The following is a 23,717-nucleotide window of genomic DNA, read 5'->3' on the forward strand; positions in this document are numbered from 1 at the left end:
TTTCAAGCACAACTGAGTAACATTCAAAAGAAAATCAAGTGTAATTTCCTAAGTTGCTTAAGCAAGGGTTCTTCTATGAAATCACCATTAGTATTTCTAAACTGAATTTGATAATATTTGAAATTTACTACACACAGTTCAGTGGCACCTGGAAACTTCTTCATGCAGAGATAAAATTATAAGAAAGAAATTTTAAAATGATCGTTTCTCTGTATGTGTGTTTTAAAATATCTTGGATCATATTTAAGATAAAACCAAATTATTAAAATGAAATCTTTAATAATTTTTAAATTTTCTCTTTCTTGTGAAAAAAAAAAGTTTTTAAGACATATTAAAAAGTAGGGGGGAAAGTACCATATGAAGACACCTACATGACACCAACCATACAGCTTGTCTTGAAGTTCTTAACCAGTCTGCTGTCTCTAAATTAGAGGGGGAAAGCTAACAGTAGAATTTTCAGGTTTCTTGAATAAATCTCCTTAGATAGCTCTTTTACTACCTTTATTAAATACCAACTTCACATTATCATTGCTGCTTTAAAACCTTCAGTTCATTTCTGTTCAGTTCAGTCTTTCAGTCGTGTCCGACTCTTTATGACCCCATGAATCACAGCACGCCAGGCCTCCCTGTCCATCATCAACTCCCGGAGTTCACTCAAACTCACGTCCATTGAGTCCGTGATGCCATCCAGCCATCTCATCCTCTGTCGTCCCCTTCTCCTCCAGCCCCCAATCCCTCCCAGCATCAGGGTCTTTTCCAATGAGTCAACTCTTCGCATGAGGTGGCCAAAGGATTGGAGTTTCAGCTTTAGCATCAGTCCTTCCATTGAACGCCTAGAACTGATCTCCTTTAGGATGGACTAGTTGGAACTCCTTGCAGTCCAAGGGACTCTCAAGAGTCTTCTCCAACACCACAGTTCAAAAGCATCAACTCTTCAGCTCTCAGCTTTCTTTATAGTCCAACTCTCACATCCATACATGACCACTGCAAAAACCACAGCCTTGACTAGACAGACCTTTGTTGGCAAAATGATATCTCTGCTTTTTAATATGCTGTCTAGGTTGGTCATAACTTTCCTTCCAAGGAGTAAGCGTCTTTTAATTTCATGGCTGCAATCACCATCTGCAGTGATTTTGGAGCCCAAAAATCCCTGACACTGTTTCCACTGTTTCACCATCTATTAAAACCTTCAGCCTCCCTCAAAGACAGAACCAAGTTTAAATGCTATAATCTGAACTCCATCAGACCCTCCATTCTAATTTGCATAGTTATTCACCACCTACCAAGGACTTCTCTGTCAATTGTACAAATCTTTCCTACCCTACAGCACCAATTCATTAATTTTTGTGATGCTTTCAACTTAACTCATACTTCATTTCCATATCTTTGTTATCATTTAATATCTGTACCCATACTCAGCCTTAATAATTTTCTTCCTTATGACATCTCTGTATTACTAATTTTTAAGGTTGGATAGCAATTCATGTGCATGCTTTTTCCTCCTAAATAGATTATCTTCTTAAGCACAGGAGCTTACTGTTTCCTTAGCATCACCTACAGTGAGTGTTATGATACTATGCATTTAACAACAATATTTGACAAAGATTTGTTGACAACTATATGAGAGGAAAATAATTTAACTTATTTTAGAAGTGATTGTAATTACAACTTTGTTAGATATAGTGTTAGCAAAAACTATAGAAAAATGCTTCTCGTCAAATAATTTTAAAGAAACTATTCAAATAAAAGTTTTAACAACGCTCCTTAACTGAATGTACACTCATTTCCTCTAAAAGTCATACGGCATCTCTTTAAAATCTCACTTCTAGAACAACCCATAAAACAGCCTGGATTTAATAATTCTCTGACATTCAGGAATCCATCCTAAAGGGAAAAAAGGTAAGTCTTTTAAGTTCACCCATTAGGTAAATTATTTCATCAGCTTGTTCAACTTTTAAACATATTAGTGTAAAAACAATCAAATGCTGGGGGAAAGAAGTGGGTAGGACAAACTGAGAGAATAGCATTGACACACGAGGTAACTAGGGGAAGCTGCTGTACAGCACAGGGAGCTCAGCCCGGTGCTCTGTGATGACCCATAAGGGCGGGATGGGAGGGTGAACAGAGGCTCCAAAGGAAGGAGTATATGTATACACACAGCTGATTCATGTTATTGTACAGCAGAAACCACCACATTGCAAAGCAATTACTTCCAATGAAAAATAAAGAAAAATCAAGTTAAAAGTTATTACAAAATTAGAACTGAAGATAAAACACAACCACTCGTGCTACTGAAACTAAACCACTAGTTTTATTTATTGCATAGATTTCACATAGATTGATGTAAAATATTTTATCTTTCTCCTCAAATTCAAAAAGTTCATGATGAAGCTCAATTTAATGATTATTGAACAAGAGTATTTGGCTTGTGAATCTGGTTAGTACTCAATGCAAGATAATGAGGACACAACAAAATGGCCCCCCAAATGGAAAAAAAATGAAGAAGCAAAAGAAATTCAGAACCTACACCAAAAAACAAAACCAATGCAGAGTTCTGTTTCTCTATGCAAAGTCCTAGAAAAATCTTTGTAGGGGTAAAACTATAAACCAACCTAATTTTCTCCTAACGTCAGTCTGGAATAGCCACTATGAATTTGGCTAAACTATTCTTGGTTGGGTTTTATAACAGACATTTGTTGGGGAGTAGGGAGGGGGTGTTAATGTATTCCATACAATATTTCTGACTGTGCAAAATAATATGTTAGTCTTAATGATTTCAAATTACATTTTCAAATTTGACTGAAATTATCCTTAATTCTAGTGCTCAAGTACCTAGTCATCAGGATTCTATATACTACAGGATACATGGTATAATATAATGTTGGTTAATACACAATGCCATAAAGAAAATAAAACAGACTGAGTAGATAGTGAATGATAAACTGTGCTGCTCTAGAAAAGGTGGCAAAGAAAAAAAAAAAAAAGGCCTGTTTGGTGTGACAATTTTCAAACAGAAACTTAAGCCATACAAATATCTAGAGGGCGAACATTACAGACAGAGGAAACAAAGCAAATCCCTTGGACAGGTATGTGCAGGGCAGGTTCAAGGAGCAGCAAGCTGGAGAACAACTGGGGCTGGAGGTAATAGGATATGGGAAATAAAGGCAGAGAAGTTTTCAGGGTTCTTGTCCCTAAGGCAGTTGTAGACCTCTTGAGTATTTTAGGCTTTTAAGTGTGAAGGAAGCTATTTTAGGCTTGAGAGCAGGCCAGTAGTCTTTCAACAAACACTCAAATATTTTTCCTGTTACTCAACAGGAAAAATAAAACAAAGACTATAGTCCTAAGTCTCATGTAGAAAGTTCAGTTCAGCTCAGTTCATTAGCTCAGTTGTGTCCGACTTTGCGACCCCATGAACCACAGCACACCAGGCCTCCCTGTCCATTACCAACTCCCGGAGTCCACCCAAACCCATGTCCATGGAGTCGGTGATGCCATCCAAAATAGCTGTTAAAAAAGCAAATGATTCTTCCAGGAAGGAAGGAAGGAAAATTCCAGTGCCCATGGAGCCAGCATTAAATTTCCAAAGCCCCCTTCACAAACTACATGCAAATATAAATAAAATTTTAAAATAATAGAATAATTGTACAGAAACTGGAATATGACACATTTTATTTAAAATAGAGCTCTATATGCTTCACAGAAACAAGTGCAAGGAGTGCTTAAGTTATTGTCTTTGCCAGTTACAAAACAATACATTTTTGGAAAAGCATACATAAAAATATAACATTTAGGTAAATACCTATTTACATCTGGAGACAGCTAAAAGCTAATAATTGCATAAATTATTGTTATGCAATAATATTTTTAAAAGCTTTAAAATAAATACTTTGATGACTTGCTGTTGGTTAAGTTAAACATTTTGGTATGAAGGCTATCACTGAGTTCTTACTAAACACTAAAATACATTTATTTTTAAACAAAACAAGTATACATGTATTACTATAAAATGCATATTTCCACAGACTAGAATTTAATGAAACTTTCGAATATCATTCATTTACGTTGGAATTTGGAATTCTCTTCAGCTTAAATGATTCAATTGCAACTACTAAAATCTCCATCTGCATATTTTTCATGTAATTTATTATCTAATTCTCATTTTAAAACCTATTTTATTTCTTCATATTTCATATATACATTCATTTGTGCCTGTCTGTTGAAAAGTAATATCTTTTTACATTCTTAAGAATTTCAGCTAGTTTATAATAAGTCTTTACAACAGTGATTCTTTTCACAGTAGTTCAAGAGTTCAAGGCATGTTTTGCAATGTCAAAATGCAATGGTTTTGACATTTGTAATGTGTTCTTAGGTATAAGAAAAGTCACACTACCAAAAGAAAAGTATAATTAGTATTAGTACTTTGAAAGTCAATCCAAAATTCCTTTTTTTTTTTTTTGAGATGTGAATCTAATTTTCTGTTTTTAGGACATCTTAAAACCTGAAACACAGATTAAGTTTGAATAATTTTCTCTAGTATAGGATCAGAAGAGTATAAGAACTTAACACTAATCACTGTGGAAATGAACTAGAGTTTAATATTTTGTCTAAAATAATCTTACTTTATATAAAGAGAAAAAAATATTGGATTTTAAAAAATATTTAGCTACTTATATTTAGCCTATTGGAAGAAATGGAGATATAGGTAAGTCACACTCTAATCCTGCACTACTTAGAATTTAGGCAAGTAATAGCCTTTTTAAAGGCAAAATGAGTGAATAGGTTTGGGCGTGGTATAAAAACTCAGTGGAGATATAAAAATTAGGGTCCCTGTATCTTGCTGCCTATTTTCTGGGTTGAAAAATAAAGTCAAAAGGATAAACATGCAATCTTTTTTGCCCTCTTGGGAATGTAGCATGAAAATTTAAAGTATTATTTTTTCCAAGATCTCTGTTCAATTTGCAGATGTCAGAAACCATTTTGAAATTTAGGTCTCATTTTCTGAAGATGTATAAGCAGGCCCATTTCTGAAGATATATAAGCTAATAACGGTACATTTCTGCAAAATATAAAACTATTTCTGAGTTGAAGAGCCAATTGCAGGTTGGAGTTCAACCCCTACCTGCCCCTCAAATAAGAGGATTCATGCACAGTATGTGCCCAGCTGGATTCTGCAGACACTCAAGTGGGGCTAATTTCCTTAATGCAGTCAGATTCTTAATGGCTATGCTAATACTCAGGTTCCTCTACTCCCGGGGAAAAACCTATCAGTTAAAACAGTTAGATATGGAGAGAAAAACTTCTTGTAAAATAACATTAACCGATGATAAGAAAATATAATCATATTTGAAAATATTAAAATCTAGGATGAGATAGAGCTCATACTCTCCCAACTATTGTATTAATCTATGACTGAATTAAAAAGTATCTTGGAAGTTATACTAATAGATTTTTCAGTGGGGATTGCTAACTAATTTCAAAATAATATTATATTCCAAACCATATGGCATAATGGCTTAATTTTAAAAGATGGTCAAAGCAAAACAAAGCAATAGTATGAAGTATAGCAGAAAGAAATTTAGCAATCACATTATAGGACATATATTTCTCATTCTCTGTCCACACCACTATCTCTTAAGTGGAATTTATCATTAAGGCAAAAGTAGACATTCCTTGTATGCTAACTAAAGGCTAAAATTTAACGACTGCTAGTATTCTTGCCTGGAGACTCCCATGGATGGAGGAGCCTGGTGGGCTACAGTCCCTGGGGTCGCACAGAGTCAGACACGACTGATGCGACTTAGCAGCAGCAGCAGTCTTTTTAAAATTTAAAAGAAAGTCTTCTCTTCCATTAACAAATACATTCTTCACAATGCCAAATGAAAAATTGCCAGAGAAGGGATGAGATGAAAGTTCTCATATGTGGATATGGGAAATTAAAGTCTTGTTAGGAGGTTTAGTGTGTAGCAATCTGGACGGGAGCTAGAATACTAAATGAACAGTGATCGGAATTGATGAAATCCAGCAAAGATATTTTTTAACGCACTGAAAGAATGAGGATGAGCTAATGAGAAACTAAGAAAAGAAAGAAGTAAGACAATGTGATACTAGACATGGTCCCACATTTAACTATCAAATCATTTTTTACTCCTGCTCCAATGTATACAGAGAAAAATCAATCCCTATAGAAAGGAGACAAGAGCCATGAAGACTCTCCTATCACTACTTGCATGAAGAAATTCTATATTCTCACAAGTCCTAAATTTTACTCAGCACTCCAATGGCTGCCTTCCTAGATTGACAACTATTTTACAATTCTTCCTTAGCCTACTTTGGTTTTACTCACTAATCTCATCATAAGTGAGCAAACTGTTTTAGCAGAAATCAAGAGAAGTTAAGATTTGATCATTGCCACATCCATTAGTTTACCTTTAAGGTAGGTGCAGATGGATGCTAATTATTTTTTAATTAGTAAATGCTGGATATGGCAGGGCACTGTGGTAGGTATCACCACTGGGTTCTCATATTAGTTCTGTAATAACTAGCAGTTGTTTAATCTCTGAGCTTTGTTTTCTTCATCTACAAAATATGGGAATTGAATTATAAAATCTCTTATATCCTTTGAAATTCCCAAATACTGGGTTTCAATTTTGTCTGATACCTCTACAATAATTTAGACCACCAAGGGATTCTCCCTTCATTAGAAGGCTAAATAGTAGCATGATTAAGTTACATAGTAACTAGTCTTTTTTTTAATTAGAGAGTAAAAATAATTTGGGGAGACAGTGAGGGAGAATATTTTAAAAGGAGGTAAAAAATAATGAAATATAAAAGAAAAGCTAGAGGGAGGAAAAAAAAGTCAAATAACTAAAAATCTGCATTAAAACACTTTGAAAATTTTCTATACTACAGAAATTCTATTTAACATTGCAATGAAATTTTTGTATTCCAACTGACATTTTTTTCTGTCTAGAAGAAACTCTCAGGAACAAAGGGATTATTGTCTTTACTAAATAATACATCAAGTCCATGTAGTAGCTTGTGGAGGGAGTTAACACAAAATATTATCAAATATAGAAGTAGTATGTTTCACAAAGAAAAACTATTTATAAACTCTTGGACAACCACAATGACACCATCTTAAGATACTAGTTCTTATACATTTCCAAATAACTTGAAATGCTGTAGTTGTAAATTCATCTAAAAGAACAATTATTGAAAACATCAACTGACATTAACTTCACTCATTTGCTATTGTTACGTTCTTGATTTCCTTATGAAAGGAGGGAAATGAAATATCCATACTTTAAATTTATTTAAATGAATTACATTTCCATATTTATTTTAATAATTAACCAGAAACTATTTTATATTAGTTTTAAATAATTTTAAAAAAATTAACCAGAAACTATTTTAAATAATTAACCAGAAGCTATTCCCTTTTTAAGCTGAACTTTGTACAATGGCAAACATGGGTTTCCTGTCTTCAGATGATTTGATAGTAGTTTCCCTGGAGCTCTAGTGCCAGTGCTAGCGTTAGCTGCTCAGTCGTGTCCTACTCTGCGACCCCATGGCCTGTAGCCTACCAGGCTCCTCTGTCCATGGAATTCTCCAGTACTTTTGCATAAATTCGAAGATAGCCCTGAGTTTTCTCTGCCCCAGTAAGTCAAATGGTGGCAAAATTCCAGGATAGTAGAAGTAGTTTTGTTTTGTTTTATTTAATAATTCTACTAAGGTAGAAGTATTACAAATAATAAATGTTTATGGAACATCTAACCTAGTGAATCTATTGTAGATTTTCATTTTAAAATAAAAGCTGATTTTGAAGTCTTCAGACACTAGAATCAGGTTGCTATTTTCATATAATCATGGAAATTTAAAATGCAAAGTTAATTGAAAGTATAAAGATGAGAAGCAAGTGCTATACCTAAAATAGTGCACGACACAGTCATGTTTCACTTAACTTTCAAGTCAGAATATGAATTAAGAATTCTAGATGTGACATGCCAAATATTTTAGATAAAATAAAGCACACAACAGAATCTGTACCAATTACATCCTTAAATGCTTAGCTTATAAGGCAACAAGTTCATGCTGAAATATTGACAACAAGTGATGTTTTCCTTAGTTTAAGGAAGTGATGCTGCATATAAATTCCATCACCACTTTTACAGTACTGAAATTTCATAAATAGAATTTTCCCAAGCTTCACATTATACCCAAAGCCAAAATATTTGAAAGGAGAAAAGAACACTGACAGTCTAAGAAGAATAATTTTTTGCTTATAACAAAATTCAAAAGAAATAAATATTACACAGTAAGACTCTTATCAAAAAGAAACAATATAAAGTTTAACATCATAGATTATATACAATAAAGTTGTCTAATGCTCTAAGCTATATCCTATTTTGTAAGCATTTTCTATTTATAATTATTCTGAGAGTTAAGGTCCTTATCATTTTTGTTAACCTACCCCTTTTCTTTAAAAATATATTTTGGAAATTGGAATATAAGACTATTCAGATAGGAGGTACAGTTAACCAACACAAAAACAAGGAAAACATCTCAAAATGTACAGATTTCTCTAGAGTGAAAGTTGAATCAATAAAATTATGGAATTATGGACACTTTCAAATAGATTATAAAACATAATGTCAAAGAAAATGGAGATTTTAAATCATCTCTTAAAACTAAGTAAGTATATTCACCCAACATACATGAATAAAAGAGAAAATATTATTCTTGTTTGAAAGTAATACAATCATAGTACATAAATAATTTCATTCTCCTATATGCAGAAACAATCTATGAGAAATTAAAGTAACAAGCACAAGCAAGATTACCCCTTCACATAAGTTTTCTTTAGAATCTCTTTCCATATGTACTTTTTAAAATTGATTACATAATTTAGATTGTCTGGAATAACTAAAGATACTTTCTAAATGTGCTGCAAATTGGAATTTGTTTTTGAAAACCACCGTCACACAGAATTTGAGACACCTAATTTGTATCATATTTATTTGCCAATTTACTTCCCCCAAACACCCACACCCCTGTTCCTATTCCCAAATTAGACTTCAAAATCCCTGAGAACAGAACCTATCCATCTTTTAATTTCCTTATTGGACCCAAAGTTGTGGCAAGGAAGATATTGTTTAATAAATGGATAACTGCATGAATGAGAGCGAAAGAATATGCAAACCAGAGCTGTCCAATTCTTGCCTTTGATAGCTCATCCTAGTCAAATGAAGCTGGGTTCAGTAACATATTTTCATAGTGGAATGAAGTGTAATCACTAGACTGTGCTCTATAGAGAGCACATCCTTTAGCACGCTCTTACCCAAGCCATGCTTTGTAGAAACTAAAATGTAGGCTAATAAAAGGCATCCCGTTTTTTACAAAAAGAGTTCCATTGGTCAAATAATTTGGGAAGTCCAGTTTAAAGAAATTCAAGTAATATTTTTTACTGCTAGACTCCACAAAGCATATAATATGCTAATATGCAGTATCACTTTCTAAGATCTATCAAAGAATACTTTTGGTCTTTGATCATCTCAGAAGAGCATTCTAAGGAACAGAGTTTAGGAAACAATGTTTTAGAAGAATAAAAACATCCTGAACAATGTTTTAGAGGATTTAACATTGCACCATGTTAAATCTTCCTTTGCCAAAGCAGAATTATAGATTTGAAAAGATATTTAATGTTCCATGTATTATTCAGAATGTTTCACTTCTGTATCTACAGGAAGTAGAAGCAAAATGATCATGAGCATTCTTCCACACTCGTTGCTCATTTTGAAAGGACAAGAGAATATCCTTTACAGTTACTGATAATCCTTAGTTGGGTTTGGTTATTACACTTCATTTAAGAGTTTTCTTAATTTTCCCTCAAAATATCTCCTAGTAACCTCTTCCTCTCTTGTCCTCTTTCTAAATGTATATGTACAAAGGTGGAAGGGACCTCTGAAATGCCTTAAAAACATCTCTGACAATGGATTTTTATGACTGATTAATCTCTGGAAGTATTCAGAAAACATTAAAACTATATGACTAAGGTTGACTATGGAATTTCCATGAAGAAAATATCAGTGGACATTGTCCTGAGAGTTCATCCAGGTCCATTAGGATTCTGCAAAATAATTTGCCTTCTGTTTGACTAAACCACAAATATCATCATGAAAGATGTTGTTTCTCCACAGGGAGAAGAAATACTGTAGGAATTAAAGGGAAAGTAGGAAGCTAGCTGAACCTACCATGTGGATTACCACAAGATTTGGACCTAACGCGGGCTCAACCACTAGCTGTGTCACTTTGGGACATTTCTCAAAGATTCAAAACGTCAGGTATCTCATGTGAAAATAAGAGAAAATAACAATCTCAGTGACTTTCAAACTGTTTGTCTCAGGAGCTGCTGTGGTTGTGCATTAAGGAGGAGGACAAGGAAGGAGAAACCAAGTAAGTGATCTGATCTCACTTCCATCTTCCAATCAAGCAGTTCTACTTTTACGTATTTTGTATCCTAAACTTCAGAGCACTGTTTAATTTTTTAAAGGTCCTATTCATTTTTTTAAAAAATAGAGGAAAACATAAATTATATAATCTAAAAGTTTTGTTTAGATATAATATGTTCCAGTTCACATTTTTAATGAAAAGTTTTCATCTTGGGAGGAAAAAAATGGACTTTTCTTTTTTTTTCTATTCATTCATGTGCTCCTGATTCAAGTAAAATAAAACCTTAATAACTTTTATTACTTTATATAGCTTATTTTATACTTTTGTACTATGTTCCTTAAATAAAAAGATGAGTTGATGTGCTGCTTTTCAAAATAAAATTAAAGACAACATGGGGAGTAGATGACATCAACTCCAGCCCGCACTTGACTTTAGTTATTTTTTCATGGTGCCTTTGGGCACTTAAATACTGCACTATATTATCTTTGAGGTAGAAAAAAAACAAGGACAAAACAAAGGCAAAAAATTCACATAAAAAGGGAAAATGAGAAAGAAAGCTGTGAGATTATTTCTTTTTAACATGATTTCATCATCAGGCTTTGCAGTCGTCTTTGACACAAAGTTGAGATATAGTCTTCTTAATCCGAAGAGCAGTTAGTCGTGCTGCCCCATTGGCATACCAACACTCACGCATTATTCTCCCCATGACTCGGAGTGCCTTAAGAGAAAAAAATATCAAAATCTTTAGCACAAAACACAGTACAAGAGAAGAAAAATCACAAACACAGGAATTGATGCTAAGCTCTGATATAGAAATAGTAAATTTAAATCAATAGGAGAAGAAGATCAGGGTCAAATCACCTCAAAAATCCTGTCCAGGGTGTCTCCCCTCAGACAGACACCAGGGTGTCTCCCTTCAAACACAGACTGGGTCGTCTCCACTCAGGCAGAGATTAGAGTCTCCTCTGAGACAAGGATCACGTGGTAACCAGAAGAGAGGACCAGTCTCCTCTCAAACAAGGGTCAAGGCACGTCTCCTTAGAAAAATACTAGAGCATCTCCTCTCAGACAGAACCAGGGAGATTTCTTTCAGAAAAAAGACCAGAGAAACTCCCTTCAGAAAGGCATCAGAGCGTCTCCCCTCAGAAAAGAACCAGGGCTTCCCTGCTGGTCTAGTGGTTAAGAATCTGCCTGCTAATGCAGGGGACATGTGTTCTATCTCTGGTCCGGGAAGATCCCAGATGCTGGAGGAACTAAGCCTGTGCACCACAACTACTGAGCCTGCACCTTAGAGCCCTCAAGCTTCAACTACTGAAGCCTGCGCACCTAGAGCTGGTGCTCTGCAACAAGAGAAGATGTCAATGAGAAGCCCATGTACGGCAACAAAGAGTAGCCCCTGCTCAGGACAACTAGAGAAAGCCAAAGCACAGCAATGAAGACCCAGTGCTGAAGATAATAAATAAATAAATCTGAGGGAAAAAAAAAAACAAAACAAAAAACCAGAAACTAGAGCATTTCCCCAGAGACAGAGACCAGGGTCCTCCTCTCATAGAAACATCAGAGTGTCTCCTCTTGACAGAGATCAGAGAGATTTCTCTTAGAAAAAGACCAGAGCTCTACCTTCAGACAGAGACCAAAGTGTCTCCCCTCAGACAAGGACCATGGCTTTTCCTCTCAGGCAGAGACCAGAACAACTTTTCTCAGAAAAAGACCAGGGTGTCTCTCCTCAGAAAAGCACCAGAGCATTTTCCATACAGACAGCAAGGTGTCCATTCTCAGGGACCAGTGAGTCTCCTCTCAGAGAAGGACAAACGCAGCTCTCCTCAAACAGAGAGCAGGATGTCCCCCTTCTGAAAGGAACCAGGGCATCTGACCTTGAACATAGATGGGCATCTCCTCTCAGAGGAACCAGAGCATCTCCTCACCGAAAGAGATCAAGGTAACTCACAAAAAGACCAGGGCATTTCCCCTCCAAGAAAAAGGTTTCTCCCCTCAGACAGAGACTTGTGTGTCCCCTCTAAGAAAGGAACCACAGTGTCTCCCCTCAGACAAGGACCAGGGCATCTCCCCTCAGAAAGGGGCCCCAGCAACTTCTCTCACAGACAAGGGCTTTCCCTTCAGACAGAGACCAGAGCATCTCCCCCTAGATAAGGACCATGGCATCCCAGACAGAGAATGACAAGGACAACTTCTTCCAGAAAAGGTTCAGGATGCTTCCCTTCAGCCAGACCTGAGTGCCCCCTTCAGCTAGTGTTCAGGGTGTCTCCCCTGTGACAGAGATCAGGGTGTCTTCTCAGAAAGGGACCAGGGTGTCTCCTCCCAGAAAGAGACTAGAGTGTCTCCCCTCAGACAGACACCAGGGAAACTTCTATCACATGAAGACCAGGGCTCTCCCCTAGACAGTGGGAGGGCCTCTTTTCAGACAGAGACCTGGGGATCTCCCCTATGACAGAGAACTATCATCTCCCCTCAGACAGTGTCCACAGTGTCTCCCCTGTGACATGAACCATGTGACTTCTCTCAGAAAAAGACCAGGGTATCTCCTCTCATAAAGGGGCCAGGAGGTCTGCTCTGCACTCAGGCAGAGTGCATGGCCCATTGCTTGCTAGATGGTTTGCAGATATCATTTGTGGACCTTGAAGGTGGCTATAAGAGATGATAGGGAGCCTTTGCTCAATGGCATTTTGGTTTATGGAATTATACTATTATATTTAAGGACATGTTTGATTAGCATAAGGTGAAATGAAGATCAGTTTCATTTATTTAATCTTTTCTGTAGAGATTAGTTATTTATTTGGCTTCCACCTACTATGTTAAACATAATTTTAGGAAAGAGAATGTGGTCACCTTATACTACATCCTTTTAGAGTAAGTAAAATCAAGTGAATAGCTTTATCTTCTTGAGAACATCAATAATCATTTAAATGCAATTAGTTAATATTTTCATGCATTTTATGTATGCATTTTATGAAAATTTTCCTCTTCCTTCAAGCTGCATAAAAAATAATATGCTTTCAATTAAAAAATTATATGTGTTATACATAAAATAGCTAACAATTTCTACCCGTGGGCTTTCAGAGCATATAAAAGCTTTCTTTAAAACCTTTATAGTGAAATTAACACCATGACCTGACAGCCCCACCCATCAGCAGAAAATTGGATTAAAGATTTACTGAGCATGGCCCCACCCATCAGAACAAGACCCAGTTTCCCCCTAAGTCAGTCTCTGTCATCAGGAAGCTTCCATAAACCTCTCATCCTTTTCCATCAGAGGGCAGACAGACTGAAAACCACAGTCACAGAAAACTAACCAATCTGATCACATGGACCACAGCCTTGTCTAAATCAATGAAACTATGAGCCATGCCCTGTAGGGCCACCCAAGATGGACGGGTCATGGTAGAGAGTTCTGACAAAAGGTAGTCCACTGGAGAGGGGAATGGCAAACCACTTCAGTATTCTTGCCTTGAGAAGCCCATGAACAGTATGAAAAGGCAAAACGATAAGACACTGAAAGATGAACTCCCCAAATCAGTAGGTGCCCAAAATGCTACTGGAAATCAGTAGAGAAATAACTCCAGAAAGAATGAAGAGATGGAGGCAAAGCAAAAATAACACCCATTTGTGGATGTGACTGGTGATGGAAGTAAAATCCGGTGCTGTAAAGAGCAATACTGCGTAGGAACCTAGAATGTTAAGTCCATGAATCAAGGCAAATTAGAAGGGGTCAAACAGGAGATGGCAAGAGTGAATATCAACATTCTAGGAATCAGCGAACTAAAATGGACTGGAATGGGTGAATTTAACTCAGTTGACCATTATATCTACTACTGTAGGCAGGAATCCCTTAGAAAAAATAAAGTAGCCATCACAGTCAACAAAAGAGTCCAAAAGGCAGTACCTGGATGCAATCTCAAAAATGACAGAATGATCTCTGTTTCCAAGGCGAACCATTCCACATCACAGTGATCCAGGTCTATGCCCCGACCAGTAATGCTGAAGTTGAACGGTTCTATGAAGACCACAAGACCTTCTAGAACTAACACTCAAAAAGGATGTCCTTTTCATTATAGGGGACTGGAATGCAAAGGTAGGAAGTCAAGACATAACTGGAGTAACAGTCAAATTTGGTTTTGTAGTACAGAATGAAGCAGGGCAAAGACTAACAGAGTTTTGCCAAGAGAATGCACTGGTCATAGCAAACACCCTCTTCCAGCAACAGAAGAGACGATTCTACACATGGACATCACCAGATGGTTAATACCAAAATCAGAGTGATGATACCCTTTGCAGCCGAAGATGGAGAAGCTCTATACAGTCAGCAAAAACAAGACCAGGAGATGACTGTGGCTTAGATCATTAACCCCTTATGGCAAAATTCAGACTTAAATTGAAGAAAGTAGGAAAAACCACTAGAACATTCAGGTATGACCTAAACCTGCTGCTGCTGCTAAGTCACGTCAGTCATGTCTGACTCTCTGCAACCCCATAGGCTGCAGCCCATCAGGCTCCGTCCCTGGAATTCTCCAAGCAAGAACATTGCAGTGGGTTGCCATTTCCTTCTCCAGTGCATGAAAGTGAAAAGTGAAAGTGAAGTCGCTCAGTCATGGACGACTCTTCGCAAACCCATGGACCATGGCCTACCAGCCTCCTCTGTCCATGGGATTTCCCAGGCAAGAGTACTGTAGTGGGTTGCCATTGCCTTCTCCCTGACCTAAATCTAATACCTTATGATTGATTATACAGTGGAAGTGACAAAGAGATTCAAGGGATTAGATCTGATAGAGTGCCGGAAGAACTACGGACGGAGGTTTGTGACATTGTACAGGAGGCAGGGATCAAGACCCATCCCCAAGAAAAAGAAATGCAAAAAGGCAAAATGGTTGTCTGAAGAGGCCTTACAAATAGCTATGAAAAGAAAATAAGTAAAAAGCAAAGGATAAAAGAGAAGATATATGCATTTGAATGCAGAGTTCCAAAGAATAGTAAGGAGAGATAAGAAAGCTTTCTTCAGTGATCAATGCAAAGAAATAGAAGAAAACTATAGAATGGGAAAGACTAGAGATCTCTTCAAGTAAATTAGAGATGCCAAGGGAACACATTTCATGCAAAGGTGGGTACAATAAAGGACAAAAATTGTATGGACCTAACAGAAGCAGAAGACATTAAGAAGCGGTGGCAAGAATACACAGAAGAACTATACAAAAAAGATCTTTACAACCCAGACAACAATGGTGAGATCACTCACCTAGAGCCAGACATCCTGGAATGCGAAGTCAAGTGGGCTTTAGGAAGCATCACTAGGAACAAAGCTAGTGGAGGTGATGGAATTCCAGTTGAACTATTTCAAATCCTAAAAGATGATGCTGTGAAAGTACTGCACAAAATATGCCAGCAAATTTGGAAAACTCAGCACTGGCCACAGGACTGGAAAAGGTCAGTTTTCATTCCAATCCCAAGGAAAGGCAATGCCAAAGAATGCTCAAACTACTGCACAATTGTACTCATCTCACACGCTAGCAAAGTAATGCTCAAAATACTCCAAGCCAGGCTTCAACAGTATGTTAACCATGAGCTTTCAGATGTTCAAGCTGGATTTAGAAAAAGAGGAACCAGGGATCAAATTGCCATCATCCGTCGGATCATCGAAAAAGCAAGACAGTTGCAGAAATCATCTACTTCTGCTTAATTGACTATGCTAAAGCCTTTGACTATGTGGATCACAATAAACTGTGGAAAATGTTTCAAGAGATGGGAATACAGACCACCTGACCTGCTTCCTGAAAAAACTGTATGAAGGTCAGATGGTCTGGTATTCAGAATCTGTATACAGAAATCTTTATGCAACACTTAGAACTGGACATGGAACAACAGACTGGTTCCAATAGGAAAAGGAGTACATCAAGGCTGTATATTATCACCTTGCTTATTTAACTTATATGCAGAGTACATCATGAGAAACACTGGGCTGGATGAAGCACAAGCTGGAATCAAGATTGCTGGGAGAAATATCAACAACCTCAGATATGCAGATGACACCACCCTTATGGCAGAAAGTGAAGAAGAACTAAAGAGTCTCTTGATGAAAATGAAAGAAGAGAGTGAAAAAGAAAGCTGTGGTACATATACACAATGGAGTACTACTCAGCCATCAAAAAGAATACATTTGAATCAGTTCTAATGAGGTGGATGAAACCAGAGCCAATTATACAGAATGAAGTAAGCCAGAAAGAAAAAACACCAATACAGTATACTAACACATATATATGGAATTTAGAAAGATGGTAACAATAACCCTGTATGCGAGACAGCAAAAGAGACGCAGATGTACAGAACAGACTTTTTGACTTTGTGGGAGAGGGAGAAGGCGGGATGATTTGGGAGAATGGCATTGAAACATGTATAATATCACAGAAGAAACGAATTGCCAGTCTAGGTTCGATGCAGGATACAAGATGCTTGGGGCTGGTACACTGGGATAACCCAGAGGGACGGTATGGGGAGGGAGGTGGGAGGGGGGTTCAGGAGTGGGAACTTATGTACACCCGTGGTGGATTCATGTTGATGTATGGCAAAACCAATACAGTATTGTAAAGTTAAAAAATAAATAAATAAATAAACCCTCAAAATTCAGAAAGCTAAGATCATGGCATCCAGTTCTTTCACTTCATGGCAAATAGATAGGGAAACAAGGGAAACAGTGACAGACTTTATTTTGAGGGGGATCCAAAATCACTGCAGATGGTGACTGCAGCCATGAAATTAAAAGACAATTGCTCTTTGGAAGAAAAGTTATGACCAACCTAGACAGCATATTAAAAAGCAGAGACATTACTTTGCCAACAAAGATCCATCTAGTCAAAGCTATGGCTTTTCCAGTAGTCATGTATGGATGTGAGAGTTGGACTATAAAGAAAGATGAGCACTAAAGAATTGATGCTTTTGAACTGTGGTGTTGGAGAAGACTTTTGAAAGTCCCTTGGACTGCAAGGAGATCCAACCAGTCCATCCTAAAGGAAATCAGTCATGAATATTCATTGGAAGGACTGATGTTGAAGCTGAAACTCCATTACTTTGGCCACTTGATGTGAAGAACCAACTCATTGGAAAAGACTCTGATGCTGGGAAAGATTGAAAGTGGGAGGAGAAGGGAACAACAGAGGATGAGATGGTTGGAAGGCATCACTGACTCAATGGACATGAGTTTGAGTAAACTCTGGGAGTTGGTGATGGACAGGGAGGCCTGACATGCTGCAGTCCACAGGGTCGCCTAAAGTTGGACAGACTGAGCGACTGAACTGAACAGTGAAATTAAGATATTTTTTAAAATTATGTAAAAACACAGATATTAATGCTATACAAGATATACATTTTCCTTTAATTGAAATTTAAAATTAATTAAATTAATTTAATTATGGGAATATGACAGAACGACTATTCTACAAAATATTCTAAGAAAGGACATGAAAGACAAAAATGGATATGGGATGGGCTGGAAATTCCCTGTGTTGATCTGGATGGTATGTATACACATATATATATTTTTTTAAGTCATCAAGCTGGATACTAAAATTTATGCATTTTATTATATGTAAATTATACCACAATAAAATAATGATAAAAATCAGTATAAGTGAACTGGTAAATAAATAAGATAAATATTCAGAGGGGAAAACAATGAGAAGGGATGAATCCAGAGTGGTAAAAGAAATCACTGTAGCAAGGAGCTGCTCTGGGGGCTTCTTTGGATCTTTCAGTCTAGAATTTCAAAACTGATGGACTACATGTGAAAAATAGGAAACATAGTCCGAAGCACACAAAAAGTGTCAGAAGAAGGTGTTTATAAAGTCTAGACTGTAAGGATGAATTGGTTGTAGAAGGAACTTTGTAAAGAAAATTGTCTAAATCTTGACACTTGGTAAAGAAAAAAAATCAAACCTTAGCCTTATGATGTTGCAGTAAACCTGAGTTCATAATGAAAATTCACAAGCAGATGAGGAAACAAACCATCTTTAACAAGAGGCAGTTAAAAAAAAAAAAAAAGGAAAATCAAGCCTATCAAAACACTAGATCTTAAAGTTAAATGATATGAAAAATAAAATAAGTAAAAAGCAAAGAGAGGAGTCTAAACATTAGTATAAAAAAGTATATTTATAAAAGAAAAAGTACTTTTCATGTCAGTAAAACTTGACATGAAAAATATAACCATTATAATAAAAACCTAAATGGATGAGTTAAATGACAGATAGTGCTGTGCTGTGCTAAGTCGCTTCATTTGTATCTGACTCTTCGTGACTGTATGGACTATAGCCCACCAGGCTCCTCTATCCATGAGATTCTCCAGGTAAGAATATTGGAGTGGGCTGCCGTGCCTTCCTCCAGGGGATCTTCCCAACCCAGGAATGGTAGAATTCGCATCTCTTGCAGCTCCCTCTTTGGCAGGTGGGTTCTTCACTACTAGCGCCACCTGGGAAACCCACATGGCAGATTAGACACATGTAAATACAGAAGTGGTGAACTGGAAGATAAATATGAGAGACTATTCATAAATGCAGGAAAGAATAAGAGACAAAGTAAAATGAAAGGTCTAACATGCATACAATGAGTTCTCTAAAAATGGGCGATAAAAAAAATAAAAAGATGAACTATTTGAAGAGATAATGGCTCAGAATTTTCTACAATGGAGGACAGTCACAAATCTTAAGAATCAGAAAGTCCAAAACATCCAGGCAAAATTAATCAAGAGATATCCATACCAAATACATCATAGAGAAACTCAGAATCCAAAAGACATAAAGAAGTTCTTAAAGAGGTCTGGAATAAAAGATAAATTAACTAAAAATAATCTAAAATTAGCTGACTTAACAACAATAATGGAAGTCAGAAGCCAGTGGAATAACATCTTTAAAGTACTTAGAGAAAATAACTGCAAACCTAAATTCTAATGCCCAGATAAACTATTTGTTCAGAATTGAGGACAAAATAAAGATGTTTTCAGACACCCAAACACTGAAAGAACTTAAAACTTTTAGATCCTCACTAAAAAGCAATTCAAATAAAATACATTTAAAAGATGCACATGAAGAAATCAGAAAATTACCTTAAAATGAAGCTCTGAGAGTATTGAACAAAGCAAATGATAAACATGTTCACAATTTCAGAAAAAAAACGATGATGGTGTAAAAATCTCATGAATATCTAATATGTGGGATTAATACAAAACAAAAGAGAACTAAAATATTGGGCAAAAATGAACAAATTCATTGCATAAAATATAGAAAATTCATTGTATAAAAATGAAATTGTTAGGCTTATTCTAGGAATGCATGATTGGTTTAATAGTGGAAAATCCATAAATGCAATCTATCACAATAAGACACTAAAGCAGAAATGACATATCACTTCAGAGAGAGGAAGAAAGCTTTTATCAAACCAAAGTCAGGTTTTATGAGCAAAACCCACAGCAAATACGACATTCAAAGGTGAGACATGTAGGAGCAAAACTATCATCCCTTCCAGGCAACATTATACTGGAAGTCCTAGAAATTGCAATAACAAAGCTATGAGGATTAGTTCTAGAACTCTCATTATTTGGAGGTAGTGATCATCTATGTGGACACTCTAAAAGAATCTACAGTTGTATACCCTAAAGAAATAATTTGTACAGACATATACACCCAGAGCAGTGTTGTTCTAAAAGAAGCTAAAAATCACACATATGACAATCAACAGCAGAATGAAAAAAAGAAATTGTGCTATATCCATACAATAGAACACTATACAGATATGAAAATAAACCAATAATAGCTGTACTATATAAGATAAAGTTAAAAAAAAACTAAGAAGAATATCCATAGTATCAATAATATATTTCACAAATAAACAAAAGTTAGCCATAAATATATAGCTAAATTCTAAAGAAAAGAAAAGTAATAATAAAATGATTAGTTACAATAGCAGCCTGTCAGAGGGATGAAGAATGTTCAAAGGTATTAGAAGTGTTCTATTTTTTTTAATGTGAAATTCTAATATTGTCTTTTAAATTTATATATATGTTAATATTCTTTCATTTATGCATGAAATTGTTAATGTTAGAAAAAGTTTTAATTTAATTTCAATTTTGTTATAAATGCCTCAAATTCTGCTTCTAACATCAGTATATTTTACCTACATAGAATACTTTACCTGTATTGTAAACAAAATAGAAATATCAGAACATAAATCTTGCCTTAAATAGAAAATGAGTTGAGTGAAACATGAAGGAAAGGAAAAATGAGAGAAAACTTAACTGTTTAAGACATGACATATGACAAAGCCAAAACTAAAAGACGTCACCTAAAAAAAAGACCTCAAGCATTACACATAAACATGATCGAAGATAAACAGTTGTAATTGGGATAGGGAGATTAAAGCATTAAAATAGTTTTGGAATTTGTTAGATGATTTATAGTCTTTCCCCTACCTTCCCTTCTGCTTCCTGTGGGAGTTAGAAAAAGTCTTTCTCTTCACATAGGCAAAACAAACATTGCAATATATCTGCTCTATGATGGTTACTACAGAAGATAAACAATATGATCCCTGCCATGGGGAAGTTTACTGATGAAAGAAAACCATAAGTTAGGGATTAAGAATAATTTGTTGAATATAAGGATGACTAAAATTGTAATAATCGTGTAGCACAAACATTGACTATCCTCTGAATATGCCTGTGTTTCTGACATCCCCAGCCCCCTTCAGTTAGATGAGACTGTGTAATTGGTTCTGGTCTAGGAACCATGAGTGGAAGTGCTGTGTGTCACTTGCTGCTGCTGCTGCTAAGTCACTTCAGTTGTGTCCGACTCTGTGTGACCCCATAGATGGAAGCCCACCAGGCTCCCCCATCCCTGGGATTCTCCAGGCAAGAATACTGCAGTGGGTTGCCATTTCCTTCTCCAACGCATGAAAGTGAAAAGTGAAAATGAAGTCATTCAGTCGTGTCCGACTCTTAGCAACCCCATGGACTGCAGCCCACCAGGCTCCTCCATCCATGGGATTTTCCAGGCAAGAGTACTGGAGTGGGGTGCCATTGCCTTCTCCAGTGTGTCACTTGAGGCAAAGCATTAGAGAGCTGGTGTCTGACCTTCTAGCTTCTCCCTTCCCCTGACCTATACCTCTGGAACTATGTGATGAAATAGCAGCATCTCAAGTCAAAGTCACCTGGATTACTGAGTCACCAAATATAGCACAGATGCTGATGGAAGTTGCCTAACCTGTAAGGGACCTGGCATAGCAAGAAATAAAGTCTTATGTAAAGTCACTGGGATGTCAAGGTAGTGCCTCTCACATAATTTAGCATTATGATACCAACAGCTAACGGGAATAAAATCCTTCTGAAGCTTATACAAAGACATATACCCACATACCTGAAATGAATTGGAGGCCTAGATTAAGAGAAAGGAACTACATGGTGTCTGAAAATCTTCTGATACTTGCCTCAAAATTATAATGGGAAAAATATATATAAGAACATAGCCTTACTTCACAGCTTTGCCACTGGTTTGGAATACTTGGTCGGAACTTCTGGTCACAAACAACCTTCCTCATTTCTTCTACCGAGGGATCTGAGGGCACCATGTCATAATAAGGCAACTGGTACTCCTCAACAATTCCTATAAAAAATTTACATAATAAATTTCCTGGTGTGAATAATAAAGATGTTTATTTGAAAATAATACCAATTAAGTTTTCTAGGAACAAGTGGCATGCTGGAAAACTGGAAAATCAGGCTTATTCAAATTATGTATCACTGTAATAACCATACTTACAAGAGGAAAGCTCTCAGTTGAGTAGTTATATGTTTATAAAACTTTTATTATGAAAATTTATATAATTTTGATAATTATTTATATGATATAAAACAAAATATATATAATTATATAAAATATACTGTTTTACATTATGTTACACTTAGTTTTATATAAAAACATTATTACATTTCTAGAACTTTTAATAACTATAAAATATAATTTTATATTATAAAATTACATAAACTTGGATTTCCATAAAATGCCATCATGCAATTCAAAAGTAATACTTAATTGCAAAATTTATAGCAGAGCCTCATTGATCTGTGAATGATGTATATTTCTCCATGAATAAAGTATGTTTATCCTTTTCAAAACAAAATGGCTTTCTTCTTTTTGAAAATTATTAGGTAACCTTTCAAAAGCTGAGTTTTTTAACATTTGGATTTTAGAAGTACTACATCGGAGAATGTTCCAGAGAAATGGCCAAAAGTATTTGAAGATGATCTTAATTATCAAAATGATACTTGAATTTAAGAATTTTCTTACAAAATCAGTCTAATTAACTATAAGGTTTTTTTTTTATTTAAGTATATAAAAAGTGCCATAATTAGAAAGTGAAATTCAAATCATGTTACTAAATTAGTATTTCAACTATGGAAGAAAATTTAAAGATAAAAATCTAAAAGCAAATCTAGGCAAATATCAGTATGAAATTTGAAAAAATAATAAATATTTTTGAATCTTGCTATTTACTGAGTATCTATCTAAGCCCTTTACATGTTTTAACTAATTACTCCTCAAAACCAGTGACTAAAGAAAATACCAGATTATCCCATGTTTACAGAATCAGTAAACTGAGGCACAAAGTGTGGTGAATTTGCTCGAGGTTATGTCACTACTGAGTGGCAGATCTGGAACTCAGTCCCAAGTTTGGGGATTCCAGTGTCCCTGTTTCGCTTCTGCACCCACTCTATTGCTTCTATAAATAGTTTCATCTTCCTCAATATTTTACTATCTAACCTAGGAATAAAAGAGGAAAAGCATGTTTCCTCATTCAAATATAATTTTAACCTTGTAAGGTTTTCATTTTTTAAAAAAATAAGATTAAGGTAAGGCAAAATGACATCAATACAAAATGCAATAACTGACAGTGGTTTAATCTTGACAGTTACTGTTTACAGAGTAGGCTCTGTACTAAAAGCTTTACATGAGTTAATTGAATTAGTCCATTAAATCCTTAAAGCCCAAGAGGTCAGTTTTATTATCTTCATTCTACAGACGAGGAAAGTGAGCCCACAGACCTCACCTATAGTTGGATATTCAGGAAGTTGCTAAACCAAGGCTTAGGCCTAACTCTGTCTCACTTGAAACTGAAAACTCTAAATCATTTTCTACCAGGATTTTACTTTTCTCCACTGATGCAACAGTTTCATCAGCCTGTGTTTACAGGGTTTCATCCTCCCAAATTCTTTCTCTCGTTAA

At 35.9% G+C, this 23,717-nt stretch overlaps 1 protein-coding gene across 1 annotated transcript in view; it reads right to left on the minus strand.

The window, feature by feature from the left end:
• Nucleotides 1-3,652: 3,652 nt before the first annotated feature.
• ACVR1C (activin A receptor type 1C) overlaps nt 3,653-23,717 on the minus strand; it is a 62,040-nt gene continuing 41,975 nt past the window's right edge. Inside the window, exons 7-8 of the mRNA XM_040229121.1 lie at nt 21,967-22,097; nt 3,653-11,167 (exon numbers count right to left, since the gene is read on the minus strand). Coding sequence (XP_040085055.1) covers nt 11,042-11,167; nt 21,967-22,097 — 257 coding nt within the window. The 3' untranslated portion in view covers nt 3,653-11,041. The remainder of the gene's footprint in view (nt 11,168-21,966; nt 22,098-23,717) is intronic.

The sequence above is a fragment of the Oryx dammah genome, unplaced genomic scaffold (assembly GCF_014754425.2).
Source record: "Oryx dammah isolate SB20612 unplaced genomic scaffold, SCBI_Odam_1.1 HiC_scaffold_27, whole genome shotgun sequence".
NCBI classification, from domain to species: domain Eukaryota; kingdom Metazoa; phylum Chordata; class Mammalia; order Artiodactyla; family Bovidae; genus Oryx; species Oryx dammah.